The sequence below is a fragment of the Mesoplodon bidens genome (assembly GCF_964165515.1).
Source record: "Mesoplodon bidens genome assembly, chromosome: 8".
In the NCBI taxonomy this organism is placed as follows: domain Eukaryota; kingdom Metazoa; phylum Chordata; class Mammalia; order Artiodactyla; family Ziphiidae; genus Mesoplodon; species Mesoplodon bidens.
This window is the reverse complement of record NC_138165.1, coordinates 43,351,587-43,374,836: the sequence shown is the minus strand read 5'-3', so window position 1 is coordinate 43,374,836 and position 23,250 is coordinate 43,351,587. Positions and strand designations below refer to the sequence as shown.

The following is a 23,250-nucleotide window of genomic DNA, read 5'->3' as shown; positions in this document are numbered from 1 at the left end:
TACCCCTAATTTTTTCTATAATAAACTTAATTAAGATATATAAAGTGATGGAATGCATAAACAACAAAGTAAAAATAATAAAATGGGTACTCTTAACAATGGACCTGCTCTTAGCAGGTCTTTGATTTTATCTGGAAATACTGTATTAAAAGCTCTGAGAGGAAAGATGTCCCAAGCATCTAGTGTAGGGTTGAGAGACTTTAGATACTAAAATTTGCCAAATAAATGAAATAAATAGCTTATATTTGAAGGAATCTTAAATGCTTTTCTCTTTCTGAGTTGTATTAACAAAATTTTTTGCTCATCATAATATTGATCACAATAGTAGCAATGGCTAAAATGTACTGATTAGTTACTATGTGCCGGTTCCTGATTCTCATTTTATGTGCATACTCTTTCCCATGACCTTTTAAGTAGGGAGAGCTCTTATTGCTATTTTATAAATCTGGGAACAACTGGACTTAGCTGGGCAAATTAACCTCTCCGATATCCCCAAATTAAAGGATGGCAGAGATAGGACTTGAATCAAAGTCTGTCTAATACCCCTAACCATACTACATATGGCTGAATTTTTAGAAAAAACAACACTTTGTATGTTTCTGGCTCTTTCATACAAATATTCATTGTTCTGGTATTTTTTCTATTATTTAGCCTCTTCAGTGTCTTAGTAGTGGCACATGACTACAAGTACAGTCTTTCTTAGGGGGATCATCAATTGTCATTTTGGTTTTGGTTGGAATAAAGAAAGAACTTAGAATATGCATTCAGGTGCTGGGTAAGAGAAAAGGAGCTTCTGTATAATGGCAAGTGGAGATTATGGAGAAATATTGGGATGGTCAAGAGATATGGTGTTTTCTCCATAGAAGAGGAAGAAAATACAAGAAAGCTGGAAATGAATGGGAAAAATAATTGACATGTGGAAAAAACAACTGACAAATATATCCTGCAAAGCCAATTATAAATTGAAATGAAAAATCCTGGTTCGGTGACTTTTATAACTGGAAAAAGAGGAGAATATGGCAAGGAAATGAGATGAATAAAAAAGGAATATACAAAATATGATGAAGAGTAACATGATTAAATCTGATCAAAGAGACATGTAATTTAATACAATGAGAGAGTGTGAATAATCAGGAATTAAAATTGGTATAAAGAAAAAAATCCCATGCAACAGTTAATAGGTTTCATTGATTCAGATTGCTGCCTTTGTACCTATCTGCCAGAAATGTGAAGCAAAAAGAAAAATAAAATGTTGATTGCTGTTCTGCTGGGATGGAGCTGAATGGATGTGGGAAATCTGATAATTTTTATATTGATTATGGTTTTTTGCAAGAGAAGACTGATACCAGCATTTTCTTTCTCAGTTTGAACACTGTTTCATTTCACAAAAATTAATAGATAAGAGATTTTTTTTTTTTTTTTTTTTTTTTTTTTTTTGCGGTACATGGGCCTCTCACTGTTGTGGCCTCTCCCGCTGCAGAGCACAGGCTCCGGACGTGCAGGCTCAGTGGCCATGGCTCACAGGCCCAGCCGCTCCGCAGCATGTGGGATCCTCCCTGATCGGGGCACGAACCCGTGTCCCTTGCATCGGCAGGCGGACTCTCAACCACTGCGCCACCAGGGAAGCCCTGTGAATAACTTTTGACAATCCTTTGGGTCTCTCTATTTGTTATAATTTATCATAACTGTGTACACCTATGTACTCTTTATAAATAATGCTGTCATAGCATTGTCCATGAAGCCTTTTCTTTAGTATGGGGTTTTAACAAGAGAGTTTTGCAGTAGAGAAATTTAGGATTATTTTTAAGAAAGCAGGTCAAAAATAATTTTTATTTTTAATAAACCACATTTCTCCCCAAAGAAGTTTTTACCAATTTACATTTCTACCTGTAAGGACCCATTTTATCCCATCTTCGAGAAAATATAATTTTCTGAAAAATAATATTTAATTTACAGTTTTTTAATTGGCATAATCCCTAATTAAATGAATTAATAGTTTCCCCAGATGATAGGGGAAATGTAGCCTTGTTTTTCTCTTGCTTATTCATGTGCTTATATATCATGGTAATCTCTGCTCAATTTTTAAATTTTGTAGAGGCATATTTTTCTCTTTCTCATGTATTTTTGGCAAATATCCTACTTTATAATATTTCTGTGTTTTCTATTGGATTACATACTTCGTTATATTAGATTGCTTTGTATTGATTAACAAGTTACAGTTTTTAGCAATTTCCTATGACAATGTTGCTCTTTTAATAAGAATACGAATGTTAATTCTTGGGGGATATAATAATTTCACTTTACTTTTAATTAATTGGGGGCTAATTTTTCAATATCCTGATTTTTAACTCTTTATTTACTTCTTTCCTCTAATTGCATGTCTTTTATGGCACTTAATTTATGGTTAATAACTTCACCAGGAAGGTTGCAGAAAAAACTCCGACAAAACTGAAGCTGCAAATCAGACTAATAAGTAAGGATATAGTGGCTTTAATAAAGTGTTTTTTGGTTTTGATTTTTGCTTCTTTTGAGTGGAAGAAGTTGAATATTTTACTTGTTAATAATTTTAAGATTAGTTTTAAGAAAGGTGTGCATTTCTCTCATGTATCAATTATGGTAAAATTTTACTAAATTAAAATATTCAAGCCGACAAATAAAATTTTATTTACATTTGTGTAATTGTAGGATAGAATATCAGAAAGCAGCTTTATTTAGTCTATTTTACTTTAGGAGTTTTCTGTAACCAAGCCCCTTCTGTATCCTTTCCTTTGTGCTGCTGGGATCCTTTTGTGCCCTAGAGTTCTGGGCTTTTGTTTGATGATACCTCATTCTCTTTTTATCTCGCACTAATTGCTTGTTGAAACAGAGTGGCTGTGATATAATTTTACAAGCTAGTTTAATATTATTCTTCATTATTTTCTACAAATAAACACCCCTGTTTTGAAAAGAATATCTAGACTAGAAATAGCCACATTACCCTGACTATTTCAAAGAAGGAACACTTGTAATTCATTCCTTACATCTTTTGTCATGAAGAATTCAAAATCCTTAAGGCCAGCTAAGAAGTAGGAAGCTGAGGTTAAGATTTTCTAATGGTTTAATGTCTCAGTGGACTCATTTATTTTCTTTTTAATCATGTGATTTATGGCAGAAGATGGCCAGCTTGCTGGTGAAAGTCTACTGGGAACTGTCTAAATGCTCTACTGTTGTCTTAAATCTCTGGGTTTTATATCCAGTTGAACACTTTGGATTTCTGTTTGCCTCTCTTGGCAACTATTAATGAACAGGCTTAAACCACTGGTATGTCATGTTATAAAATGAATACTGAGAAGTTATTAAATACCTTAAACAAATGAAAGATGAGCAGTTTTTAGGTTGATACAGTTTTTACAGTGCTTAATTTCATTATTTTTTGAGGGTCATGTATTGCTTTTTACAAGCTTTTTTTTAATGAAGACAATTTCATTATGTTTTAATGAGAATCTATTGCTTGTAGAGTCTCCTTAACATATATTTTAGGCTTTGACATTCACAGTATCTTCATAGAATGGATATTGCTATACCCAAGCGTGACTGAAAAGACCAGTGTGTAAAAACCTGCCTTGAAAAACAATGTCTGCTATATTCATATTCTCTATAAAGCTTCAGCTTTCTTTCACTCTCTCTATGCCCAATTATTCTATCTGTTGCTGTATTCTCTTAACATTAATAATTATACATTATAACTATCTGTTGTAAAGAGTTCCACATCTTGGAATCACTCCAAATGTTTCGCTTACCTCTTTTCTTATCCCTACTCTGATGCTCTTGTCTCTCTCCCCTACTGGATCCTAAATAGGAAGGCAGAGATTGCATCTTTTTATCTGTTTTGTCTTTAGTGCCTAGCAGTAAAAGATGGCTCTTTGTCCCAGAGAAAGACCTCACCTCATTCTTTAAGTTGATCACTGTAAACACAGCCCTGAGAAATGGCCTGTGTGAAGCATGTTTGGGGCCCTGCATATAGGCATACACAGCGAGAAGTGTAGGAGTGTGAGAGACCCTAAGGAGGAGGGTATCCCAACAATAGCTACCTTTGGGTCCTCCATCATTTTGGCTTGTGGTGAATTTTCACATGAGTCTGCCATTCCATTGAACATCTTGATTAATCTGATAGAGGCTGGGAACGATTCCATTCAATTTTTCTCATACTGTATTTACTTAAGGTTATTATGAGCAAAACTTTAAACAGCAGGATTAGGCAAACCTGCAGTTTTGACTTCAATCATGTCTCCCAGGGTCCTGGACTCAATGGCTGTAAATAAGTCTCAGAGGGCACCAGTAGGTCTTATTTTATGCAGCCCAGATGTAGTCTAAGGCCACCTTATTATCCAGGGGTCTACTGCAAGAGAATTTAGCCCGATTTGCTGATCCTTGGTTGTCATTGCAGTAGGCAATCAAGTACCTCAGTCCCCAGTGGCAAGATAGTCCATAGGCCATTCTGCCCCAGATCCAATCGTAAAGTCCAAAGGGACAAGGGTCACTCTAGTTCAATATTTGTTGATAAACTTCATTTGGATCACCATTACATTGATATGGTTAAGCATGTGCCATGTCACTGAAGACTTATTTATAGCCTGGATTGCCATATAGAGCATAACCCAGAGCTTCTCAGACATCAGGAGAAGCAGAGAAAGGGTCTCTTTTTGGTAGCTGCCATTGAGGGCATCAGGCACAGCAGGCTAGTTCAGGTCTGGTCATGCCCATATGAGTGTTTCAGTTTTATAGCATATGGATGAGGTGACAAAGAGATAGTAGTTCAGACTGCCAGCTGCGGAAGCTGCTTCATTCGGGCAGGCCATGTGATTATATTGCCAGGTTCTAATGTTGGGGTGACAAAGAGAGTATGAATTGACTGCCCCTCTCCCACCGCTTCCCTCCACCTCTTCGGATACAATTTGTTTTCTCCTCAGATATCAGGATTGTTAAGCTCCCTCCATAGCCATGACATTTTGTTTGTCCTAGCCTAATAAATATAACATCATCTCTTTTTTTTCAACATCTTTTACTGTGACCCAGACCTTTCATATGGAAGTGTTAAATATGAGTGGGACAAGGGCATTTTTACAAAAATTATAGATACCACCTATGTTGGCTCACATTGTCCATTGTAGTTGGATTCCATTAGCAGTGTACACAACAAAGAGCTTATTATCCTCATGGTCTAGGGCCATGTCAGTCTAACACAAGAATCCAGGTGATGGAGTCAGAATTAAGTTTTAATGCTCCAGGCCTCTTTGTGGCTGCACTGCCCATTAGAGGTATGCCAACTGGACTGACTTGAGGTTGTTGTTGGGGAGAGAAAAATGCACCATGTTCAGGAATGGACAGGGTGGAATCCATATTTTCAAAAATAATTTTATAAAATCCCCCACCCATTTCATCATGATCATTAATCAGTAGGTGGCCAAGAGAAGATGAACTTTCTTTTGGGAAGGCCAAACTTAGTAAGCCACTATCTTGCTCAGGTGGGTGGACCAGGAGTTGATTAGAAGTTTGGTCAGATATCTTTTTCAGTCAGTTTCTGAGGCGGTCATTCCAACATTCAGCAAAAACTTTGGTAGAGTTTATGGAAAACCTAATACCTTTACTATTACTCCATCATTGAGTGGCCTTTGCAACAAAAGACACAGCATTGTCAGACTGTAGGCAGTCTGGAAATCAGAAAACCGACCCAGTTTAGTTTCATGGGCCACAGTACTGTTGCCAGAGGTGGCTGATTGGACGAGAACAGCAACAGTGTAACCTGAGACTGAGTAAGATGATGACTTGGGTGCCTGTACCAAACAGAGCCATACTCAAACAGAGCTGTAGGTGGAAATTCTACTCCCACCGTCCCCCCTTAACTTCTGAACCATATTTATACAGGTACATATGAACTTCAGTCCGCTCTGGTGACAACCTACCTCACCTTCACCCTTAATAATATTTTTGTCTTAAAGCAGTTGAAGTCAGGGTAGTGGGGACCAGAGGTATCAGAAGGCATGGAGGAAGAGAGCAGCTTTATGCTGGTGAACAAGTTATTTTCAGTTTAGAGCACCATTCACCCACAGCTCAACCAAATAAATCTTTAATGTTTTCAGTTTTCATTATTATGATTGCCAAGTTTTGTTTAATTTTCCCCACAGTTTAACCAGACCTTTTACTTCTCTGTCCTTCTTGCATTCATTCATTTAACAGGTGTTTATCAAGCACCTATTTTGTGCCAGAAAATGTTTTTGGTGTCTTAAGTATAGCACAGAGAATAATAGACATAATTCCATAGGGGGAAGCAGGCAATAAATAAATTAACAAGTACTAGTGATATGTATTCCAAATAAACCACATAAGTATATTGCATAGAGGGTGGAAGGGCATTATCTCAGATAAGTTGGGGTTAGAGACAGAAACTCAATTAGTGGTAACTTAGAGCTGGGGCAATGGGAGGGTTGGAGGGTTATAGAAAAGGGGAGTTGCTTTCTTTCAAGGTAATGAAAGTGTTCTAAAATTGATTGTGGTAATGGATGCACAACTCTGTGACTATACTACAAGCCATTGCATTGTACACCAAATGGGTGAATTTAATAGTTTGTGAATTATATCTCAATAAAGATGTTTAAAAAAAAAGAAGTTGAAACAATATATCGAGTTGGTGATGGTGGCTTGGTTTAGAATGGCAGCAGTGGAATTGGTGAGAAGTGTGTTAAATCTGAAGGTAGAGCCAACAGAATTTGCTGTAAGATCAAATAGGGGATGTGAAAGAAAAGAGTTGCCAGAAAAGAGTACAAAGTATTTTGGCTAATTTACATCAAATCCTGCCTAAGAGTTTTATAAGATGATTGAGAATTGACAATTGGACTTGGCCATGACTGTATCCAATATGTTTTCCATATAGTGGAAGGAGCTTAAGCCTGTTGAGTTTAAAAGAGAATGGGAGGATAAGGATATGGGATGTGTAGACAGTGGTTATACATAATTCTTTGCAGAATTTTGCATTACAGGTGAGCAGAGAGCTGGAAGGATCGCTGAAGAGGAATGTGGGTGGGGTCAACTTGGTTTAAGATGATTTTCCATATAGCATCTTTGTATTGATAGAAATGACTCATTCGAGAAGAAAAACTGGTGAAAAGAGACAAGTGCATCAGTAAAATTCGTGAATGTGTGGGAGCGGAGGGTGTTGTACTCCTAAAAGGATAGTTCCTCCATTGTCACACTTGGACTTGCAGATTTAGGGGTGGCAGTAATAGGAACCAGCAAGTTGATACACTCCATGTGGCAGTATGCAAAATTCTCTTCTGATTGTTTATATCTTCTCTGCTAAATGAATGCATGTAGTGATGAGCTGAGAGGAAATAGTATGGAGATGGCAGTCTGAAGGCAAACAAGGTGCAAATGTTATCTGAGGGACGGAGATTGATTTGACTAGAACTATTGCAGGATGGCTGCCAGGCACTGCAAGTCCAGTATGAATTCATAGATTTAAAATGAGAACAGGCAGCATATTTTTGGGGTTTCTTTCTAGTCATGTTCATCTGTTTGCATGTAGGAGTGGTGCAGGGGAAAGTTAAATTTAACCAGTGTATTGGTTTGCTAAGGCTGCCATAACAAAGTATGACAGACTGGGTGACTTAAACAACAGAAATTAATTTTCTCACAGATTTTAGAAGTCCAAAATCAATGTGTCAGTAGAGTTGGTTTCATTCTGAAGCCTCTCTGTGTTGTGTGTAGATGACCACCTTCTCTGTCTTCACATGGCCTTTCCTCTGTGTGTGTCTGTGACCTAATAACCTCTTCTTAGATAGATACCATATTGGATGAGAGCCCGTTTGTATGACCTTATTTTTACTTAATTACCTCTTTAAATGATCTATCCCCAAAGTCACATTCTAAAATACTGGGGGTTAAGACTTCACTTATGAATCTTTTGGGGGGAGAGAGGAGTACAATTCTACACATAAAACACTGCTGGAGTTTTAAAATTTAAATATATGGAAGTGAGAGAGGGCATACGTAAGAGATATGAAACCTTGTTCTCATACAGCTTACTACTTAAGAAAAAGGGACAAATAATAAACAAATTACAAAAAAACATTTTTTTAGTATGCTGGGAGGTGTTAACAGGTACCAAGAGAAAAATAAAGCGAGCTAAGGAAATATAGAGTGATTAAGTCGTGTGCTCTTTTATATAGGTTGGTAGCAAGGCTCTCCGTGTGCTAGAACCTAAGATTTGAAGGAAGTAAGAGCAGGGAGCTATGACCATATCAGTGGGCAGAGAAAACGGACTGGTCACTTGGTAAGAAATGAGATCAGAAAGGTCATAAGTAGAAGCACTCTTTTTTTTTCTTTTTTTCTTTTTTTTTTGCGGTACGCGGGCCTCTCACTGTTGTGGCCTCTCCCGTTGTGGAGCACAGGCTCTGGACGCACAGGCTCAGCGGCCATGGCTCACGGGCCCAGCCACTCCGTGGCATGTGGGATCCTCCCGGACTGGGGCACGAACCCGTGTCCCCTGCATCGGCAGGCGGACTCTTAACCACTGCGCCACCAGGGAAGCCATAGAAGCACTCTTATCTGATGCAATTGGACTATAATTTCTTTAATTAATCAAAATGTCATTAAATCAGGGACTCATATAATAGGTACATTAACATTTTGGTTTTGCCTTAAGAAAATGAGCTGTAATTTACATAGAGTGAAATGCACAGATCTTAAGTGTACAGTTCAATGAGTTTTGACAATTGTAAAATCCTGTGTAACCCATACTCCATCAGCAACTACATCTGTTAAATATATTTCTCATAATTAAATATAAAATATATTTGTAATGCTCAAATATTGAATATATTTAACATTAAATACATTTTCAATTTAATATAAATATACTTTAAATACTGAATATATTTGTGATGCTCATCTTGTCTCCTGACCCCCTAAACATACATACTGAACATATACTGCTTCTAGAAGTATTGGGGAAGAGAATTCTCATTCTTTTTTTCTTGTTCTTTCTATGCTGTTCATGATGATAATATTAATATTGCTACTACTAATAATTAGTGTATATTGAACTCCTCCTATGTGTCAGGCACTGTTATAAGAGCTTTATGTGTATTAATTCATTAGATACTCAGAGTCTTATGAGGTAACGTCTACTGTTCATATTTTGTGAATAGAAAAATGGAGGCATAGAATATCTAAGAAACTTGAATTAAGCCTTAAAATTAGTGAGTGTGGGAACCCCGATTCAGGTCATGGCATTGTAACCCTGCAATATATAGTCATAGGTCTTATGCTTGGTTTCATCCTAATAGTCAAATTTATGAATATTTGAAATTTCCTTAGTTTAAATGCAAGTGAAGTAATTTTTTTTCTTTTTTTCACCATCTTTCCACATGAGGCATTCATTTAACATTATCATTGACTGCTTCTTTGTCTCTTAGTGTATCTTTCCTTGTGGCATGGGTTTTACGGTTTACAGTGGTTTTTATGGTGGACTCTGGTTTAGGCTGCAGATAGATTCCTCTAGCTCACCTGAATTTTAAATCCTCATTCATGTGAAGATCAGACTTTCTGTCAGTAAGACCTGTAACTAATTCAGGGTATTTTTTCAAAGCTTACTCACTAGATTTATCAGTCCTTAAACCAAACTGCATAATTGTTCAGTCATCAGCTCAGAAGCTCCTGCTTAGCTATTTAAAACATTTAAAGTGCGTTGGGTCCCTGAAAGTTCTGGAAGTACTGCCCACACTCTTACACGAGCTTCATCCTTTGGCAGCCTCAAGTATAGCCTCATAAAACAGATTTAATAAATTTGCACCTATTATGCAGTTTTCTACAAAAGAAAATATTTGGCTACAGATAAAAATATGTCTAATAGCAACTAGAGTAGATTCCCCGGGTAAGTGATAACTTCCTAATTAAAAACAAAAATTTCTTTCTTATTTTAAAAACATAGTTACCAAACTCCTAAGCTTTATTTAGATCTTATTTTTTTATATTTGAAATACATTTTTTATAGAATAGTAAAAATGGTGTATATTTTCAAACAAAAATTCTGTAATATCTCAGAATTTCTGGCCAACACCATTATCTAGTGGGCAAGAAGAAAAGGAAAGGCAATATGACTAGCAAGATGGCACTTGAGGACTTCTCTGGTGGTGCAGTGGTTAAGAATACGCCTGCCAATTCAGAGGACACGGGTTTGAGCCCTTGTCCGGGAAGATCCCACATGCTGCAGAGCAACTAAGCCCGTGCACCACAACTACTGAGCCTGTGCTCTAGATTCCGTGAGCCACAACTACTGAGCCCGTGCTCTAGAGCCCGCGAGCCACAACTAGAGAAAGCCCACGTGCAGCAACGAAGACCCAATGCAGCCAAAAATAAATATAAATAAATAAATTAATTTAAAAAGTAAAAAGATGGCACTTGATAGCTTTCTAACTCCTGTTTCCTATCTAGAGAAATATTTTTAAAGAGGGGAATAACTGTGCTCAAAAGATTTTGCAATGATTAGAAAAGGGGTCGTATTTTTGGATAGAAGAGCCTATAGTTTATGCAAAGTTAGTCATGCCCCACATTGATTTGGCAAGCCAGAGATATTGCAGAACTTGGATTTGGCTTGAGAAACAGAGTAGTGTTTGCAAATAAATAGGGACTTACTGGAATAAAAACATAATACAGATGCTGATTCTCTTAAATAAACCTGGGCCACCAACTGTGCTTATGTTGGTTAGTGTTACTTTGTATATTGTACCATCCTTCTGCTCAATCAGTTTTGTTCTTATGAAGAAGAGTATTGAAACAGTGTACGAGATTACTATTTTACAAGTACCAGCAGATAAAGAATGGTAAAATTTAGTATGTTTTAGGTAGAGGTGTTTTCACAGTAGATAGAATTAAAAACTTGAAATATATAAGGAAAGATTGTTTCATAAATAAACAAAAATGTATACAGCAGCTTAGTTTTATCACATAAAATAGTAAAGTCAGAGTTTTCTCAGTGTTAATATCTTGACATATAGATGTACCAGGGTATGAAATTAGAATAATTTGAATGATGCTTGAAGTGGCAATAAGATGTGATTTTCACTTTCTCTTATGGCTAAAGTTTAAATTAAATTCTCAATAACCTCTACTGTTAGGCTCTTATTAGGAAATGATTTATCTTAGACATTTTAATGTTTAATATTAAGTGATTTCAGATTTTCTATTATAATAATATTCTTTATATTTCTTTTAAAAAATGTTCTCATTCTTTATTTTGTTTAAGCCTTACAATTTTGTGAGGTGGATGGGGAAGGAAATATAAGTAAAGAAAATGAAGCACAGAGAGGAAAAATGCCTACCTAAATTCATGTTTCCATTTTATGACAGAGCCAGGGATGGTTCTTTTTATGTCTTTTATTATAAATCTTTATGATAAAAAGATCCTGTAATATATAGATCTTATATAATATATAGATTTTTATTATAGGATATTTTATTTTAAGGTATTCCTTCTAAATCTGGGAATGGCCATCTAGTTACCATCAGTGTTATATATGCTTTTCCATAAGACTTTTTTCTACAACAAACTGAAGGCACCTGTTCCATCTTAGGACCAAAGAAAGACAGAAAATTTAATAGCTTGAATTGTTTCAAATATCATATTCAGTGAAATATACATAAAGTAACAGGAAATATATATATGGGAATCCATCCCTTGTCATCAGGTTTAGAGGTTGAGTTCCAGTGTTTAGTTATAATTTTTACAGAAAAATGAAGTTGAAACGAAATAAAATAATTAGCATGCCATTTTTTCAAGAAAAATAACAAATCTCAAATATCATGCATTCCTTAGATTTGTACATTTTGTATCTTTCTGTTTTAAATATGTGTTGAATAAATGTAAATTTTATGTAGATATTGAAAGAGTCTTTGTTATAATAATTTTTTAAATTGTCACTTCATGTAAACTTTGTTACTAGTCTGGTTAGATTTGTAACAGGCAACAGCATTCGTGTTGCTTTATGATGCAAAGTCAGCTGCCGTTAATTTAAAGAACTTCTGCCTCAGCAAATTGTACTTTGATGTTTTTATTTTGAGACAAGTGTTTCTGAAATAGTCCAAGTATCTTTGTATTTAATAGCTGTTCTCCTCAAATATCTGTCAAAACTGTTACTTATCTTATTCACATCAATAAATATATACTTCAGTTTCTATTATTTTAATGTAGCAAATTATATGAGACTTTTATTTTGATATAGTTACTGTAGAGATAGAAATGAATTAACCAGGTAGTTATTGTTCTATGTAGTGTAAATAAAACAAATATGTGTATGGTATTGAATATCTCTCAATAATTGCACACATGTCTTTGTTATGCCTTTAGAATTCTTGCTCTGGTTATTTTAAGTCACTTTATATTAATGTATTATCCTCTGAAATTATTCTCTAATTTCTTTGAATGTGTACTGCCCATTCTCAAATGCACATTTGTAGTGGATACTTTCTATGCAGAGCAGATGGGCTTTTTAAGTCTAAATAACTGGTGACTTATCCTACGTAATTGCCCTTTTTGAGAGTCTGAGAATTTTTTGTGTGTGTTTGTTTTATATCTTAACATTAATAACTATGTGTTCTGCAGGACAGTTTACAAGTGTTATCGTACTTGGTCCTCATAGCAAATCTTTAAGTTTGGCATTATTATTTTCATTTTATAGATGAGAAAACTGAGGCTTAGGAAGTCTCCCCTACATAGGAAGTAAATAGGCCCAGGCCTATCTATGCATCAAGTCCAGCTCTTAGCCACTGCAATATATAGTAGTCCAGGATGATTTCTAGTTCAGCAGTATTGGCTCCTTGAAAGTGCTGAATCACAGTAAATTTAGAATTGCACTATTTTACAACCTGGTGCTTTACAGAATACCATGAAAGGACTTTAAGAAAAGGGCAATACAACTTGAAGAAATCAAGTAGTTGTCAAGGGCCCAGCAGAGTAGTGGCAGATCTAGGATTAGCTGTTAGAATTTTAGTCACCTGTCTTACTTACAACTTTCATTAATTGGTGGTTTTTTTGTTTGTTTGTTTGTTTTGCGGTACATGGGCCTCTCACTGTTGTGACCTCTCCCGTTGCGGAGCACAGGCTCCGGATGCGCAGGCTCAGCGGTCATGGCTCATGGGCCCAGCCGCTCCGCGGCATATGGGATCTTCCCGGACTGGGGCACGAACCCACGCCCCCTGCATCGGCAGGCAGACTCTCAACCACTGGGCCACGAGGGAAGCCCTATTTGGGCCTTTAATTCTGAACTTGAAGGCCAAGTGCCGATATATATGGGAGCATTAAATAAGATATGTTTCATGTTATAGCACATTTATGCAAAATAAACTTTTCAATAATTAATTTTTCTTCTTCTTCTTTTTTTTAATACAGTGGGATGCATCCTGCTTTTATCCTGGAGTTCACCCCTGTGGCTTGGATTTATCACAGTTGTATCTGTCTTCGATCTCTGTGTTAACTAGAAATCAAGGAAAGACATGAGGAGGTTTGTTTACTGCAAGGTGGTTCTAGCCACTTCACTGATGTGGGTTCTTGTTGATGTCTTCTTACTCCTGTACTTCAGTGAATGTAACAAATGTGATGACAAGAAGGAGAGGTCCCTGCTACCTGCCCTCAGGGGTAAGTGCTTATGAAGCAAATGTTTCTTTCATAGCGATGAAAATGGTGATGACTCATGACAAAACATGAAATTTCAAAATAGAAGTTTATTGACTCAGAAGTGCATTTGGGCAGAACTATTAATGTACATTTAACCATGGGAAAGCTACTTTACGTTTCTTGGCCTCAGGTGTCTTGTCAGAAGAAGTGAGTTAGCTAACCTCTAAGTTACCTTCTAATTCTAATAATTCCAATGTTTTGTGACTGTAGTGAACATTCAAATTGGACAGAATTTTAAATTTAGGCTTCCAGAAGTATAAGCCTTTAGAGTCCAAGCACATAACATAAAAGAGGAAAACTACTAAAGTGAGATGGTGAGGATTGTAGCAAAATGAGACTACACATGACAGCCCTTGAAACTTCCAAAAGCAAAAAAAAAAAAAAGGCGCAGTGTATTTTTAACAAAACACATGTTGGTGGCCAGATTTAACCTGTGGGCTACCAGGTTGTTGCTCTATGTTAAAGGCAAAAGATAATTTCAAGTGTATTATAAAGTCACTTTAACTCAGTATTCCCTATTTAGGAACCAGTTTCAATGACTAGATAAGAGTGAATGCTAAAGAAACATAATAATTTATATAAATGGTGATTTATTAAGTAAAGTCATAGAGATGCATTTCCTGAAGTTATTCCAAGTAATTTGTCTATGCTTTCTGTTGACTTAAATACCTATTAATATACTTCTAAAATATTCTTAGTAAATGAGTGCTTCTAAAGTACTTAAGCATGCTTGAAATTAGTTTTATTATCATTGAATTAAACATTAAAAAAATCTAGTTTACATTAATTCTCTACTTAGCAAAATGTTTCTTTATAAACATGACAAAAGGTAAACTTTGAGTCCCTGTTGATATGTTCGTACTTTTTGGAAAAGTGATTCTAAATTACTGACTTGAGATTTGCATTTATTTAATGAATGTAATCTGCTTTTAATGTTACAGATATTTTTGAGGTTATTTATTAATCAAACTATGCTAATAAAACGAATTTCATTGATACTATCAGTTGTGTGAGGTTTAGGGAAACAGAGAAAAGCATTTCCAAAAATTAATTTTTGTCGAAAGAGTTTGTTGGACATCTTTAGTTTGCTTTGCAATAATGCTCTGGCCCAATTGGAGAAATTCTGATTATCTTCCTCTTTTCAAAATGAGTCTAATTCTCTCACTACAGTTTTTGACTAGTACAAAGAATTGAGAGAAAGTACTTTGGAACTGACATCACCTAGACCCATTTAGGTAGTTTATATACATTTTTTATGCCTTTAATTAGAATTATTCAAAGAGGAGAACTTTATGAGTCCATCAGTTTTTGATAAATGAATATGGGGATTAATTTGCTGATCTTTGGTTAGGATCCCAGAATAAATCAACCTTTTTTGTTTTTTTGTTAGAACCAGTTGAGCTGCTGCTTGGCTGAAAGTGGAAATGTGTTTTGATGGATCACATCAGTTTAGAATGATCACTTTGTCATTTGTTGAATGGAGACTTCTAGATTGGTCGCAAAAAATGTTATAATCTGATTCAGCAAAACTATGACAGCCTTTTCCGGAAGTACCAAAAAAGCAGTTTTGCTGATTTAAGTGCTTAATGCTCAGTTTCAAATCTCAAAATGTAAAATTTAATGATGCAAGGCAAAAATAGTAATTTTTCCATGTACTTAAAATGTAAAATTAAACAATACTCTCTTTATTTTTAAGACTTATTTAATGTTATACAATAATATTTGTCTTGAAAAAATGAAAATTAGGCTTTATGGTTTTTAATTTCATCTTCTACTGTTACTTATTATTTTAGAATATTACTTTATTTAGGAATTTGTGCCATGTATTTCAAATAATATTTTATTTACAGGTAGGTGATGTTGTGCAAAGTGCACTTAACTGAAATTTTCATGTTCTAGATATGTTAAAAACAGGCTTTTTTGACAAAAAAGTTGATCTTTCCAGACCTTTGTGTCTCCATTATTAAAACAAAGGGCTTGGACTAGGTGTTTTCTAAGATCCCTTCTAGTTCTAAATTTTAAGCAGTTTGTAAATACCCAATATTAGCATCCGCTCTGAATTAATTTTTGAGATATGTTCATTCATTCACCAAATCATCAATTATTTAAGTGCCTCTCAAGTTAACAGGTTGTACATCTTAAACTTACACAAAGTTGCATGTCAATTCTATCTCAATTAAAAAAAAAAAAAGAAGAAGAACATAGTCCAGTAATGGGCAAAGAAAAAAATCCCAAGCATCAGGACCTCTGGCTTCATAGGTGGTATAACAAGATTACCCCACAGTTAAAAGCCCAGCTTTGTTGACCAACCTGGTCCTCACCTCCTCCGCCTTGAATTAGTTGTGTGACTTTTGGCAAATTCCTTAACAAAATCTTGGTGATCAAGACTGTAGTAATTGGCACAAAGGGTAGACAAACTGCACAGTGCAACAGAATGGAGACCCTAGAAGTACACACACACAAGTTTGGAACATTCAGTATATGACTGAGGAAGCACTACAGATCAACGGGGGAAAGAAGAGCTCTTTCAATTAATATAGCTGAAAATAAAATGGTAATCTGGGTGGAAAACAGATGAAGCTGGGTGCTTAACTCATGTCATAAACCAAGATGTACTTTGGAAATATTAATGGCACAAGAAAACTTAACTTTTAGCAGAAAAAAAAATAAGCATTTATAAGACCATGAATTAAGGAACAATTCTAAAATACTATACAAAATCATTGGCCATAAAAGAAAATATTGATAAATTTGACTATATTAAAATTAAGAAAGTTGATTCACTTAAATATACCTTAAAAAAAGTAAAAAGGGAAGTTACAAACTGTAGAAGATGTTCAAAGAACATGTAACTGAGAGGTTATTGTCAGGTATATATAAATAACTCCCGTTATTAGTAAGAGAAGCCCACATAGGCCAACAGGAAAAAATGGGCAATAAACATGAATAGATACTTCTTGGAAAGAAAACAAATATAACAAAACAAAAAAAGAACCTTATGAAAAAATATTTAACATTAATTGTGATGAGGGAAATGCAGACCAAGACTATAATGATGTATTTATATTCGTTCAATTGGCAAAAATTAAAAAGGCTAATAATACCAGTTGTTAGAGGTGATGCATCTCCACATTTTTATAGTAACTTCAGATAACGGTTTGGCATCATCTCTGAAATCTAAAAAATTCATGGATGACTCAGCACTCCTAGTGGTATGTTTTTCCATATAAACAAATATTTCATAGTGCTACTGTTCATAAAAATGAAAGCTGAAAATAATCCATAGGTCAAAGGAAAAGCTGATGTATGAATAGTGATATAAAATGAAAGAGAATAGTATATTTTAGTCAAAATGAATGAACTACAGCAACCTGTACCAGTATGAATTAATCCTCATGATACAATAGTAAGTACAGAAGTTATATTGATATCTTTCAGAGATGATATATGGCATGGTACAGTTTGAAAAGCTAAAACTAACTAAAAATTTAAAATATACACTTTAGGACTCTACAGAGATATGACAAGACTTTTTATAAAGCAATAAAGCTAATTATGAACATAGGATTTAGGATGTCGTTTGTCATGTGTAGGGGGCAACAGTGGCATGGGGTGTGTGTGAGTACTTTGACTGAATGTGGAGTGTTACTAGGGTCCTAGGTTTGTTTTGGATGTGGGTTTGATGTATCTATTACATAATACAGATAACTAAGCGAGTGAATAAGAGCCACTGAATGGATTTGAAAAAAATGGGAAGCCACTGAAGAGGTTTAAAAGGCAGCAGACATGATCACCTCTGTGTTGTGGAAAGATCACATGTGGAGACTAGATTGGGGAAGAGCCATCTCTTCACGGAGGCAGGGTAGGAAGTTGTGGTAGCCTTTCATGAATTCTGTGTGGGAAGTGAGGCCTTATTAGAGCAGAGCAGTGCCAGTGAGTTGTGAGAGAAGTGGGTAAAATGAAGAGGCATTTGAGATATTGGGAGCTTGCTTGACTGGCTCTGGCGGGTGGAGGAGATGGAAATGTCAAGGACAGATCTCAGGTTTCTTTTTTTTTTTTTTTTTTTGGTGGTACGCGGGCCTCTCACTGTTGTGGCCTCTCCCGTTGTGGAGCACAGGCTTCAGACGCACAGGCCCAGCGGCCACGGCTCACGGGCCCAGCCGCTCCGCGGCATGTGGGATCCCCCCGGACGGGAGCACGAACCCGTGTCCCCTGCATCGGCAGGCGGACCCCCAACCACTGCGCCACCAGGGAAGCCCAGATCTCAGGTTTCTTGCAGGGCATTATTTGATCCAGTTTCCTGAGAGCGGAGATGGAGGAGGAGACATTTTGAGGGTGGATATTGAGTTTATTTTGGACATGTTTAGTTTGAGACACATGTTGGGCAACTGAATGGAACTGTTCAGTAGGAAGTTGACTACGTTATTAAACTCTAAGTATCAAACTTAAAAGCCATCATTATTCTTTCTAAAATGGATTACATTCTTCTCTTCCTTATTAAATGGAGTATATGGGATATAATTAAATCTTTGCTTCTGAGTCAGCATTATCATTTCACACATCAATTATTGAACGATGCTGTAAAAAATGATTATTTTAGGGACTTTCATGGGAGCACAAAGACTTGTTCCAATATTAGATACAGACCCATGAATCCTTTTCCTTTTCCTATTTTCTAGAGGATTGCTTTTGGGTAACATAAGTTCTTGTCAGGGGAGCATGTTAACTCTTTTATGCCACTCTGGGGCCACTTAGAGCTAAAATGCACTGAAGGATATTTCTAACTCCTAACTGGTATGGAGTAGTAAGTGGTGCTGCTCCCAAGTTGGAAGAGTTAGAATAGCTATTTGAGAGAACAGGTATTTAAAAAGACCAGTGCTGCTGCAGCGCACCGACAAACGCTTTGGGGAAATCTGAGGTCATGTGGCCAGTCTGCATGAGCACCATGCATAATGAGTCCTCCTCCACCACCTCCACCCAGGGCCACACGTCCTCAGGCAAGTTAATTTGTCTCTCTGGGCCTCAGTCACCATCTGTAAAACGAAATGGATATGAGTCATGGTTTTAAGTCACGCTCATCTCCAAATGAAGAATTATGTTTCTAGCTATTTTTTCCAATAAAACTATGGAAAATGAACTATTTTCGTATCTGGCTTTTGATCAGTCCATAGACAATGTGTAGTCTGCTGTGAGAACTGGTGATGTGGAAGTGACATGGGGAGAGGTCTGCTTAGAAACCCCAGAAGAGCCTTCTCATCATCACAGAAGACAAAAGGGATATAAAGTTACGATATTCAAGAAGGGAAGGAACCTGCAATTCTTTAACTGATATTGAATCTTGAACATATTACACATACTTGGGAAATGAAATAAAATTTACCTTCAAGAAAAGGGGAGGGAGAGGAATATCTAAGAAAGAGTTGTCGCTTGTATATAGACAAAGATAAGTACATTAGCCAATGATAACAAAAATAATTATAAGCTATGATTGTTCTAAATTATTTATACATGTTAACTTAATTTTCACAAAAAATATGTGAAGTAGACATTCTTATTCTTTTACATATAAAGAAACTGAGGCAGAGTGAGCCTATGGGGAAATCACTTCTGTGTTTCTCTTTTGCTCACACACGTAATACTTCTAACGCCAGATGTGTGGACTTTTCCCCCACACCAAGCAATTCTCTGCAACGTCAGCTGAGTGTCCTACAATTCTGACACTGCCTATCTGGAGTGAGCATCAGACCCCACAAGTTAAGGGCTCAGTCCCACAAGGATGCTCCCACTTCATACACAGATCGCCAGTCCCAGGTTGTCACCAGTACTTCTGATCAACCAGCTATAACTTGGCGTTTCCTTGACCTCTTCTTGAGTTTGATAATTTGTCAGAATGCTTCACGGAACTCAGGGTAACATTTATTTACATTTACCAGTTTATTATAAAGGATATAATAAAGGATGTGTGTGAACAGCCAGATGAAGAGTTACATAGGTTGAGGTCCAGAAAGGTCCCAAGTATAGGAGCTTCTGTGCCCATGGAGTTGGGGTGTATGACCCTCCTGTCATGTAGATGTGTTGACCAACCCAGAAATTCTCTGAACCTTATACTTTTGGGATTTTTATGGAGGTTTCATATAGATATGATCGATCACCAACTCAGTCTCCAGCCCCTCTCCCATTACTGGAGGATGGGAGGTGGAGCTGAATATTCCAAGCATCTAATCATGGCCTGGTCTTTCTGGTGACCAGTCCCATCCAGGAGCTATCCAGGAGCCCACCCAGAGTCACCTCATTAAAACAAAAGATGCTCCTATTAGATGCTCTAATCCCAGGAAATTCCAAGGGATGTAGGAGCTCTGTGTCAGGAACCAGGGTCATGGACCAAACATTAGAACAAAAGATGCTTCTGGTGCTCTTAGAACGTAGGACATTACAAGGGTTAGAGCAGCTCTGTGCCAGGAGCTGGATCCAGAGACCAGTACCTCCTATGATTTCACGGTGTGGTTAAGAGGGAGTGCCAGAATTTTAACAACCAATGGAACAGGAGTTGGGTATTACAATGCAAGTTCAGTAAAGGGCTTTGTTATCACTTAATGCCAGTTTGCACTGGAGTTTAAGTGCCATGCTTTCATTCAAATACCAGTATGGAGTACACAGTCGGAAAATGTGAATTGAGTGTCTTGTCTTCATTCTCAGAGACACTAGAGAGACTCAGCCAAAACTCCCTGTCTAGTAGGATGTATAAATCCCAGTCAGGAAAATATTTCCTAGGGACCATTCTGGTTTCAGATCGTTTATAAAACAGTATCACCTTATCTGGTATTTTAAGGTTTTGCAAAGTTACTTTCATCCACTTGTATCCCTTAAGACCTCTTCACTGCTGCTATGAATTGGGGGAAATCAAGAAGATGAGTGGAATTGTTGACTGGAATCTCAATGCCGTACCTCCATGTTTCCCTTGGTCCTGCCTGGGACACTCCCTGCTTTCTTCTCATAAATCTGGGGACACAGGTAGCCTTGCAGGATCTTAGTTTCCCAGCCAGGGATCAAACCTAGGCCCTGGCAGGGAAAGAGCAGAGTCCTAATCACTGGATTGCCAGGGAATTCCCTCTTTTGTTTCTTCTAAATGATCTCCTCGTAACATTAACGCCTAGCCATGTACTTACTTATTAAACAGTAAATGTTTATTGATTTTGTTTGATTAATCTTTAGTGCTTCAGGGGAGAGTTCCTGTGACTAGGTGTGAGAGGAAACCGTAAACTTGTGAATTAAAGTGTTAAAACTAACACCACATTTGGAACTTCCCTGGTGGTGCAGTGGTTAAGAATCCGCCTGCCAACTCAGGGGACACGGGTTTGAGCCCTTGTTTGTGAAGATCCCACATGCCGCGGAGCAAATAAGCCCGTGCACCACAATTACTGACCCTGCACTCTAGAGCTCATGAGCCACAACTACTGTGCCTGCATGCCACAACTACTGAAGCCCACGTGCCTAGAGCCTGTGCTCCACAACAAGAGAAGCCACTGCAATGAGAAGCCCATGCACCACAACGAAGAGTAGCCCCCATGCGCCGCAACTAGAGAAAGCCCGTGCACAGCAACGAAGACCCAACACAGCCATTAAATAAATAAATTAATTAATTAAAAAGAAAAAAAACTAACACCACATTTTTCTTGTTTTTTAAAAATATGGCTTTACCTTTTGGGGGGAGGGTAGAAGAGTGTGATTGGTTAAAATGCACTGTCAGTACTGGAATTGCCCTGCATAAATTATGATGATCACTGGAATTTTTGGCGATAATATTTATAGTCATACAAAAAGTGGGACATATGGACAGTCACCTGGGATTAAAGGCATATATGTCCCAGATAATTTTCAATCAAGTTTATAAATAGTTTTCAAAAGTTAATAGACTTTTTAAAATTTTGACCTTTGATTTTGCTTCTGCCTTTCATAGTTTTATTTACAGTTCACTCTGAGCCCTTCTCCAGTCCACATGGACATAGCAATGTCAGGAAGAAAAATAAATTGTAATAATGAACAATTATGAGGTTTACTGTGCCAAGTGCTTTTTATAGATACACTGTTTCGATTAGTTCTCACAGTGGCATTGAGGGTAGGTACTATTATTATTCTCATTTACATATAAGAAACTGAGATCTGAAAAGGTTAATTAAGTTCCCCAATGTTGCAAAACTAAGAAGAGGGAAGAAAGGGCTCACAGCCTAGTTTGTCAGACTTTTGAGCCCACACTTTGAACCACAGTGTTATGCTGTGTCCCTGACTCAGGTGCCTAGACTCCTTTAAGGCAAAATAATCATAACATTTATATAGTATTTATAAAATACGCATATAGGAATATTTCTGGAGGACAAAGAAGGAGGTGGCCACCGATCTTGGGTAAAAAAAATGTCTTATTTAATTAGGAGAAAAGTACTCTGGCAGGCTTACCTGTCTGAAAGGTAGGCTTTCAGACTTTAGCAATTTTACATTTATTGAGTTTCTACAGTATACTAATTAATTTAGGTTGCAATTTTCCTCAGCAGTTTCCTTTGGGGCCAAGCCTCTGAAGTCTTACAAAGAATGATTAAAAGTTCTGAACAGTAGTGAAGCACTGTTTTTTCCCAAAACTTTAATAAAAACGATTGATACAATTTTTGCATCCATTTATTCAATGGTACTAGGCTAGGTACTATGAAATATCCAAAGTTTAATCAAATAGAACATCTGTCTTCAGGAATCACACAGTCTACTGGAGACATGACATGTACATTACAAGACAGAAAGTGGTGGCTGCTATAAGAGAGATACCAAGTAAACTGCTGTGAGAGGCCCTGACATATATAAATTATGTGGACATTTGAAAATTGGGAGGGAGCAAGTACCAGGAGGGAATAAATTATCAGGGGAAAGCTATTGGCTTTCCCAAAATGAGGATGTTGGAAATCAGTGAATCAGTTGATTGGGGCAGAGTCAGACTCAAAGGGGATTTCTAGATTTTAGGTTGAAAGTTGGGATAAAGACAGATTTTAAAGGACTTTGAGTACTGGGGAAATGAATTTTTAACTTTGTTCTTTAGGAAATGGGGAACCATTGAAGGTTTCTGTTAAAGAAAAGATGTGTTTATCGTCAGATAATGTTTGGAAGGGTAATGCAGGGCTGTTTATTAAATATGCAAGAGAGTAGCACTAATACATTTTTATCTTTATTCAGATAGAGACTCAGATGCTTGAGTTTTATTTATTAATTAAAACCACTTGAATTAGATGGTAACTAAATGGAATATTAATTCATTTAAATTCTTTGCTCTGTAAATTAACTGGTAGAACAAGAAAGTTTTCTGTTTTGTAAAATCAAGTTTAGATAATGTATAAAAAAGTAACTATTCAAAACCTTTACTTATTTAGTATGAAATAAAATGAGAAAATCCATTCAACAAACATTTGAGTGCTTGATTGTGTCAGAGCTGGGGTTAGAAAAATAAAGAATCACTCTTACTTTCACATTTAGAGGGGGAGAAAGGAATTCAGAATTGTATGAAT

The 23,250-nt window shown here is 36.6% G+C and overlaps 1 protein-coding gene across 2 annotated transcripts in view; it reads left to right on the top strand.

Annotated features, from left to right (window-relative positions):
• Positions 1 to 13,436: 13,436 nt before the first annotated feature.
• The window catches only part of GALNT13 (polypeptide N-acetylgalactosaminyltransferase 13), a gene marked incomplete at its 3' end in the record, with an annotated part of 475,050 nt that continues 465,236 nt past the window's right edge, over positions 13,437 to 23,250 (top strand). For both annotated transcript variants that reach the window (XM_081242298.1, XM_081242297.1), the window contains exon 1: positions 13,437 to 13,669. In XM_081242298.1, the coding sequence (XP_081098424.1) occupies positions 13,528 to 13,669 (142 nt within the window). In that variant the 5' untranslated portion in view covers positions 13,437 to 13,527. The remainder of the gene's footprint in view (positions 13,670 to 23,250) is intronic.